Source organism: Phocoena phocoena, chromosome 2 (genome assembly GCF_963924675.1).
Source record: "Phocoena phocoena chromosome 2, mPhoPho1.1, whole genome shotgun sequence".
Lineage (NCBI taxonomy): Eukaryota > Metazoa > Chordata > Mammalia > Artiodactyla > Phocoenidae > Phocoena > Phocoena phocoena.
In genome coordinates, this window is record NC_089220.1 from 5,031,269 (window position 1) to 5,040,271 (window position 9,003).

Below are 9,003 nucleotides of genomic sequence, written 5' to 3' on the forward strand. Positions count from 1 at the left end.
TCACCACAGCCACTGCCTGAGCAGAGCATCACCCCCGCACATCAGCTCAGTACCCACCATGAGAATCACAGCACAATCGTTTATTGAGCACTTGCTGTGTGCCATGCACGGGCTAGATGGTTCACACACATTATTTCAGTTCCATTCTTTTTTAAATTTTATTTTATTGGGGTATAGTTGTTTTACAACGTTGTATTAGTTTCTACTGTACAGCGAAGTGGAGTCCCCTGTGCTATACAGCAGGTTCTTATTAGTTATCTATTTTATACATATTAGTGTATATATATGTCAATCCCAATCTCCCAATTCATCAGTTCCATTCTTATAAGCACCTGTAAGAGAGGCATCATCCCTATTTTACAGACGAGGAAATTATGGCTCAGAGTGAAACAGTAATTTGTCCAAGGTTCCATAGCCAGTTGGTGGCAGAGCCCAGATTTAAGCCCAGTTCTGCCAACTGGCCATTCTTAGTACTTATATGGCAGACGCCAGCCTGCACATATTATAGGCCAACTAATGCTGCCTGTCTCTGTTTCCTCACCTCTAAAATGGGGACTAACAAGAGTCCCTACCCCTCTGTGGATTAAATGGGTTAATAATTGTGAAGCACATAGAAAAGTGCATGTTGAAGCATCTTTTGACCCTTTATTTGTTAAATAAATGGATCAATATTTAGTTCCCATCATAGTCTTTAAAGAAAGGGGTTATAATCCCACCTCGCAGATGAAGGAACTTCTAAGAGAGGTGAACTAACCAGGCACGTGTGCACCAGCTGGGTAAAACTCCCAGCCCAGAAGAGTCTAGCAATAACTCACTATCCACATCAAACAGCCCTGCTTTTAGGAGGCCCCCAACCCCACTGCCAAAAAGTGGGTGGTTAGAGGGAAAGATGCTGTCCCCTTCAGGATCCTTGGGAAACCAGCCCAAATGCGCGTGACTCTGGAACGTTTCTCCCACAGTCCCTGGGGGTAGACTTTCATGCACCCATCCCAGGGAGGAGGAGGGCTCCCCTCGGAAACCACTCTGTCTCCTACCTTGACCGACTCGGGGCTCGTGACGATGACCGAGGTTTTGTGGAAGACATTGACCCGCACGACAGGTCCGTACTTCTTAGCCCTGGGAACCAAAGTGATGCAAAGGAGGCTGTCAACTACCAGAGATGTGAATGTCATCAGATCAGCCCAGGCTCAGCTGGAGAAACAGGGCATCCCATCCCTGGGGGTGGGGGGGGGGGCAGGTCTCAGCAGGGGTCTGGGGCCAAGGTTCTGCCTTGCTGTTGACTCACTGCTGAGTCACATCCCCCCACTGCCCTCAGTCTCCAAATCCATGAAATAGGGTTGCTATCCTCCTCCTTTGCCCCAAAAGGTTGTGCTGGGAATCAAGCAATATCACGTCTCTGAAAAGTGTAAAGCACCACCCTAAACAATGACTGTTACCTAGTCACACCCCCACCCAATTTACAGATGAAGAAACTGAGGCTCAGAGAGCTTCTGGTGCCCGGTCTAAGGCCACGCAGTTGGCAAAAGGCAGAGCTTGCCTTCTGAACCACCCTTGTGTGCCTCAGAGGAGGAACTGCTGGGGGTGGGAATGACCTGGGCGGGGGAGGTGGGTGTGTGCCGGACTGGGGGTTAGGGGATTGGGGGAAGCTGGCTCGTGAGGGGCAGAGACTGGAGTAGGGGCAACAAATGACAAGTTAGGACCCACCAATCCAAAAACATATCTTGGAGCACGCGGCCACAAACCTCATCCTTTTTCCAAAAGTAGGGGAGGTGTCCTAGAAGGAAACTAGAAGAAATGGGAAACATTAAGATGACCGGAAGTCACCGTCAAAGAGCGCTCCCTTCCCCACAGGACCTTGTGAAGTTGGCGTTATCAGGCCCACTTCACAGATGGGAGGACTGAGGCACGGAGAGGTACAGTCCTGGCTCAGGGTCACCAGGCAGGATGCAAATCTCAGTCTGACTGGCTCTGGAAGTCTTCTTCGAAAGATGGAGAGGGATAAGACCATCTCCCTGGTGCAGAGAATGGGGGCTGGTACGAGGAATAACCTGAGGCATTCAGGGAATACTTACTAAATGCTGGGCACCATGATGAGCTTGACCCCGTCTGAACTCCCCGCACCTCCTGAAGTGGGTCTATTATTAACGTAGTTAATAGGTAGGGCAACCGAGGCTGGGAAGAGGAAGTCACCCGGCCCCAGGTGCGTGGCTGGTACCAGGGTCCCCCACAGTCCTTCTCACCAGGACATAGTTCGGTCATGCTAACTCGGCAGTACGATTACCAGATTGTAAACAGGCCTGTGTGGGGTCACCTTAGGCACATTCCAAGGTACTGGTGACTTCCTGTCTCCTGTTTATTCCCATCAAGCTGACTTACTACAGCTTCCAGAATGGGCGACAACAAAACTGCAGTTGGGGTTTTCTGGGTCGTGGCACTCACATTCTCCTGGGAGGAGACAGAGTGAATAAATAAATAAGTAAGTAAATAGGGAGTCAGACAGTGATGGGAGAAAAATCAGACTTGGGGGAGGTAAGGAGAGCTGGGGATGGGTGTAGGAGGATTATTGTAAATAGGCAGGTCAGGGAACATCCCTTTAAGAAGGTGACGTGTGAACTGCAAGAAGTGAGGAACTTGGCCACGTAGGTATCTGGGGGACGAACATTCCAGGCAAAGAGGATCGTAGGTGCAAAGGTCCTGAGGTAGGAGAGTGCTTGGTAAGTTCAAGGAACAGCAGGGAGGCGGTGTGGCTGGAGCAGAGTGCTTGAGGGGAACCTGGTACACGATGAGGTCACCAAGATGGGGGGAAGATTGTGTACAGCCTTGGGGGCTGTTATCCAAACTTTTTCTTTGAGCTTGGTGAAGTGGGGGCTACTGGAGGGTTTTGAGCACAACAGAGATGGGATCCGAATTGGGTTTTAAATGAATTGTCCTTGCTGCTGCAGAGCTGAGAGTAAACAGGGCAGGTGTGGGGGGCAGGGGTAGAAGCAGGGGCACCAGTGAGGGGGCTGTGAGTGGAGATGAGAAGTCAGACTCTGAACGTACGTGAAGGTGGGCCAAGCCAAGGGGACCTGCTGATGGACTGGATGTGGGGGGTGAGACAGGGGTCAGGGATGACCCTGGGGCTTTCGGCCTGGGCCGCTGGGAGGTTGGATGGAGATACCACTCACTAAGGTGAGGAGGACTGAGAGGGGGCCTGGTGGGGGCAGCGGACACTGTTGCCCCCGCCCCCCACCCTTGTCCTTGCAGGTGGAGGGGCTTCCAAAGGCCAGAACCCGAGTCTCTGCCCTGTGCTCTCTCGGCTCTGTCCGCAGGCTGAGTAGCCTGGAAATTCCAGCTCAACACCCCCCAGAGCAGCCCTCCATCAACGATCCCCTCTCCCTCCACCTCGTGGTGGGGTGGGGGGAGCCTGTGTTCCACTGGGCCCCAGAGTTCACCAGGAGGGTTGCATCTCAGTTGCCCCCAGAGGTAATTTGCTTTATTGACCTTCTGACCTTCTCTCTCCATCCAATCCCTAAACCCCACCAGGATCACCCCTCCCAAACGACTTACACTTCGATTCTTGTCTCAGGATCGGCTTCTGGGAACCAACCTGAGACAAGTGGATGAAACTGGGAGCCAGCCTTGGAGCGGTTAGGTGTGCGCTGCCCATCTAACACGGAAGGGAAGCAGGCAGGTAGGCACCTGAGGCTGCAGTTCAGGGAAGAGCTCCCAGCTGGAGATGTCAATGCGAGACTCCTCAGCAGAGAAGTGATGTTGACAGACTGGGTTAGACCACAACGGGTGGGTGTAGACAGGGGAGAGGTCCCAAGAGTGAGGCACTGTTGGGGGGACAGGCAGTAAAGGGACAACCAGCCAGGAAGACTGAGCAGGAGATGCAGGGGAGAGAGAGGGGGAAACCTGAGAAGAAAGGCTTCAAGGAGGAGGTAGGGGTGCGCCCTGCCCCGAGCAGCGGAGTGGCAGGGCAAGATGGGGACCAAGTGCTGACCATGCGTCTAGCTCCACGGAGGTCACGGGGCCTTGATCAAACCCAGCTGGGTGGAGAGGTGGGGGCCAGAGCCTGACGGGCGGTGGATTCAAGAGAGAAGGGGAGGGAGGAACGGGGGCCAGAGACAGGCAGGCTTCGGACGGGGGTGTTGCTGTGGGCGTGCAAAGCTGGGATGGGGGGCGGCAGCTGGAGCGAATGAGGGGGAAGAGGTTTGTGTTACAGCCTATTACATAAAAATAGGAATGATGCAGAAGAGAAGGAAAAGTGATGACGGAGGAGAGGGGGCATTGCTGGAGTCTCGGGGCAGTGGTGGGGGTGGGGTGGGGTGGGCATCCTTGGCCAGGAGCACCGAGGTCCCAGGGGGGAAGGCACGTGGGCTCAGGGCAGGCAAGGGGGCTGATGTGGCGGCAGAGCCCTGGAAGGAAGTTGTCTCAGGCTGTTCATTTGCTCAGGGAAGTAGGAGGCGAGAATAAAGGCTGAGCGTGCGCTGGCTGGCACGGGAGGTGAGGGACTGAGGGGAGAGCGGGCGGGCGGGGCCTGCGCTACGAAGCTCGGCGGGGCGCAGGGCAGCCACGCCCACTCGAGGGGAGTGGCTTTGAACTTACACCGCCCCGCCTGCAGCAAGATGGACCGTGGACATCACACATGACTGGCTGTATTTCCAGAATAATCTAGTACCCATGGTCACTCCCCAAAGCTGCAGGTTTGGAGAGAATATTCTCAGTTCTGAGTCACCTGAGTGAGAACAGAGTCGGGACCCTCCTCACCTTCACAGGCCTGAGAGTCTCCACCCTAAGCACCGGAGTCCAGAGCCACCTGGGGAGGCACGTGAGTGACACCTCAAGAAGGTCAAGGGCATGGCGTGGCTTGGGGTCCTCACTGCCAGGCAAGAAAGGAGCCTACGACCCGTTCCTTCCTGTTCCTGCAGGGGGCGCTGGGGGTGGGGGCGAAGGCAGGGCCCGGAGACCAGGGGTTAGAAACCAGCAGATGAGGGATGATGGAAGGGGGGGATGGTAGACTCCTGGGATGGGGAGGGGCGGACCGAAGCCCACCTGGTGTGCCCCTGGTGGTAGACAGGATATGGCAGAGCAACCCAGGGAGAGAGGAGAGGGCAAAAATCCCCCTCCCCTGCCCGGTCCCCAGCACGCATGGTTTCCTATAACCCTGCGACAGGCACAGTGGGAATCCGAGGTTTCCTGTGGGCAGAGAAAGTTTGGGACAGTACTGGAGCAGAAGTCATCTGGAGAGCCCACTGTGAGGCCACACAGAGGGGTGGCGGGAGCCCACGAGATGGCTGAGGGGGGGGCCACCCACTAGGAGTGAGGGTGAGGGTGCGGGGCCAGGAAAGTGCCTCGCGCCAGAGGGATGCGGTGGTTGAGTGCTCAGCCGGGCACCCCAAGTCCCCTGGATGCGCCGCCCAGCAGAGCCAGCGTGGGTCTCCACCATCACCGAGAGCGACCCAGCAACGGTCGAACAGCCCCCAGGCCTGGCGACTCGGCAAGCAGGAGAGGGTGGAGAGAAGCAACACCGCCCAGGAGTTTTGAAAAACTTACTACAAAAGAAATAAAAACTGGGAGAGAGATTTTGCATTGTCAAGTTTACATTCATCCCACACTACCAGGAGAGTGGGGGGTGATGAGGAAGCTCAGAGCAGTGACAGAGAAATACAGAGGCTACAAGTGTTTATGTGGGATCTGAACATGGGGTCTGAGTTTTCGGCTGTTACATGGATCGTTGCAGTAGGACGTTGTCTGTAATCAGCACACAGAAGCAGGGCACTCAGGGAGGGCATCTTGCTGGTGACTCTTGCAGAATAAAGAGGATGAAGACTGGGGCTGCGAGAGCACAGCAGCTGCCTCTTGCAGGGCAGAGGGTTCCTTGCCTGCAAGCTGGCAAAGCCCTAAAGCACACTACTGGAGACCCAATACGCATAGATTTCTCGTCAACCATGGTGTTGCCAATCACGGTTTGGGGATCCAGGCTCTGAATGCCAAAGCATCTGATTTATGCTAAAAAGAGGTTCCAGAACCTTCATTTAGTGCAGTTTTGTATTTGACCACCAACCAATTTTTCATCCAAAATCTTTTCGTATATGCACTGTTCAGCTGACCTCCTTAGAATAAAGAGCCCAACCCAAATTGTATTCAGCCTCCTCCACCCACCCACACACCTGTAGGTCACATGTAGATTTTGTGGTGTAAGACTTGAGGGAGAATTCAGGCATAAAAAGGAAAGATATATGGACACATGCTACTACATGGATGACCCTTGGAAACATGCTGCTAAGTGAAAGAAGCCAGACACAAAAGGTCAAATATTGTATGAGTCCATTTATATGAAATGTCCCAAACAGGCAAATCTATACACACAGAAGGCAGATTAGGTGGTTGTCAGGGGCTACGGGAGTTCCGGGGGCAATGAGGAGTGACAGCTAATGGTTATGGGGTTTCTTTTTGCAGTGATGAAAATGTGCTGGAACTAGCAGTGATGGTTGCATAACTCCGTCACTATAACTAAAAGGCACTGCACTGTACATTTTAAAGGGGTAAATGTTATGGCATACATAACTTTATTTTTTTAATGCAATTTAAAAAAATTGATGTGGGGAGAGTAGCCGAGAGGAGCGTGACTTAAGTTCTCTCTTCTTAAGACACAGAGATTGGCTCAGGTCTGCAGTGTTTGAAGCACTTGGGTTTATGAGAAGGTCAAGTCATGAGGAGGCCTGTCAGAATGAGCACAAAACTCATTCAATTCCAAGCTCTTGACGGCTGATTTGAAAACCTGAAAGGGTGAGAGTGTATCTAACAGAATTGGCAGGAGCCTTCCACCATCCACCTTGGATCAGAGTTTATCCAGGGTCTACTGTGCATGCTGAGCTAGATGTCAGGGGCACAGCAGTGAATAAGACAGACACAGGCCTATGGGAGAGACAGACACTTAACAAGAGGTAGCACAAATAGTTACCCAATTACCATTCAGGTGACTTAGCGTTTATAAAATGAACAAAATATATTTGCGTGTGGGAGCAGGTAGGGCCTCCCTGAGGAGCTGGCATTTAAGACAAGCCTAGAAGGCTGGGGGAAGAACCATCTAGATGGAGGGGAAGACACAGCTGTGAAGTAAGGGAAAAGGGTGGGAGAGGGCACCTGGGAGGAGAGAGAGCTGGCAGGGAGAACAGTTGCCTCCCTGTGTCCCCAGCTAGAGATCTTTCCCGAACCCACCAAGCAGGGATTCAGGCTTCAAATGCCAGGGCATCCGGCTTGTGCTGGAGGTGGGTGCCTTCCAGAATGTTGGTGTCCTGAGGTTTTAAGAAGTGTGTCTAATACCCTTGTTTATTCACTCAGTCAACAAATATTTATTGAGCATCTGCAATGTCCCAGGCTCTGGGGATACACAAGTGAACACACAGTATCCCTGCCCTCCCAGGGCTCACATTGTAAAGGGGGAGACAGACAGTCAACAGGTGAACAGACAGTCAACAGGTGAACAGAAGGTAACTTCAGGGATGATGGCCCCATAAGGAGCTTGGAGCTAGGAGGTGGGCTTTATACAGGGTGGGTGGGGAAAAGGAAGACCCGGGAGGAGGGGTTCAGCTGGGGTGGGTGCATGCAGAAAGAACTGGAGGCAGCAGTGAGCAAGCATGGGGTTAGAACAGTACAGAGCGGGTTCTGAGAGCCCAGCAGGGGCCTTGCTGGCCCCAGAGTAGCCTCAATTTAGAAGTAGATTCAGTTCTAAGTGATGGGAAGCCTTTGGAGCACAGAAATGACACGTCTGAATGACACAGAAATGACACCTCAGAAAGGTGAACTTCTGGTGGAGCAGAGGGGAGGTAAGGTGAGTGGGGTGAGGGCGGAGGATGGAATGGAAGTACCAAGGAGAAGACAAAATGGAGATACCAGGACAGAAATTTTAAAAAAAGAGGGGGCATGTGACCAAAGTACAGTGTATGACAACCCAGGTTGAGTGACCCCATCCAAGTCCCAAAGTTAAGAGCACCCACTTTAGAACCAGGCTGACCTGGGTTTAAATCTAGGCTTACCAACTGTGTGACCTTGGGCAGGTGACTTTGCCTCTGCGCGCCTCAGTCTCCTCGTCTGAACGATGGGGTAACAATAGCGCCTACCTAACAGGGTTGTCGCTGCCATCACGTTTTCGGGGCCCAGCAGAGCGCGGTGGGCGCCTAGCAGCTGCTGCGGCTGTGAGTAATTTGTTACTAAGAATAGTTAGCGCCCCTCTCCCTGCCGCCGTTTCCAAGCGGCCGCGCGCAGTGGCAAGGCTGGACCCGATGCCGGCTTGGACGCGGCCCCCCGGCCCCCCATGCGAGAGCCCCATCCAGGTCCCCGCCCCCACCCCCCGCTCACCTGGGCCGCGGCGGCCCGGGGATGTGCTCGTAGCGGCTGCGAGCGCGGTGCACGAAGGTGCAGCAGAGGCCGAAGACGACCAGGACGGCGCTGCCGAGCAGCATCAGCAGCCCGGGGCTCATGGCTCCGGGGCAGGCCAGGCCGGGGTCGGGGCCGGGCACGCAGGGGGCGGGAGGCCGCGAGCCGACTCAGCTGTCAGCGCCGCGCGCCGCCTCGGCCCCAGGCCTGGCGCGACCCAGCACCGCCCCCGCCCGTTCGGCTCCGCCCCCGCCGGCTGCGACCCCTCCCAGGAGCTCGGTCCCCGCCAACCACGTCTCCGCCTCCGGCTCCAGCTCTCCGGGCCGGCCCCGGCTTCGCACCGCCCATCCTGAAGCTCCGTCCTAACATCGACACTGTCTCCGCCCAGCTCCCAGGCCCCGCCCAGAGCATGTGATCTCCACCAATAACAACTCCACTTCTGGCTCAGACCCCCGCCCAGCTCCGCCTTCTCTCCGCCTCCCAAGCCTCCGCCCACATCCCTCAAGCTCCACCCCCAACAGCAGCTCCGCCCAGAACGCGTTGTCCCTGGCAACCCTAATTCCTCGGCGCTTGCTGACCTGGCGGCGGCGCTAAATCCTGCTGGCTTCTCAGCCCGGTTTGGCGCCCCCAAATAACGGC

At 54.8% G+C, this 9,003-nt stretch overlaps 1 protein-coding gene across 1 annotated transcript in view; it reads right to left on the bottom strand.

Moving 5' to 3' along the window:
• The window catches only part of CYP46A1 (cytochrome P450 family 46 subfamily A member 1), a 32,916-nt gene extending 24,357 nt beyond the window's left edge, over window positions 1–8,559 (bottom strand). The window contains exons 1-3 of the mRNA XM_065872158.1: window positions 8,347–8,559; window positions 1,705–1,785; window positions 1,035–1,116 (exon numbers count right to left, since the gene is read on the bottom strand). Of these exons, the coding sequence (XP_065728230.1) occupies window positions 1,035–1,116; window positions 1,705–1,785; window positions 8,347–8,468 (285 nt within the window). The 5' untranslated portion in view covers window positions 8,469–8,559. The remainder of the gene's footprint in view (window positions 1–1,034; window positions 1,117–1,704; window positions 1,786–8,346) is intronic.
• Window positions 8,560–9,003: the final 444 nt, after the last annotated feature.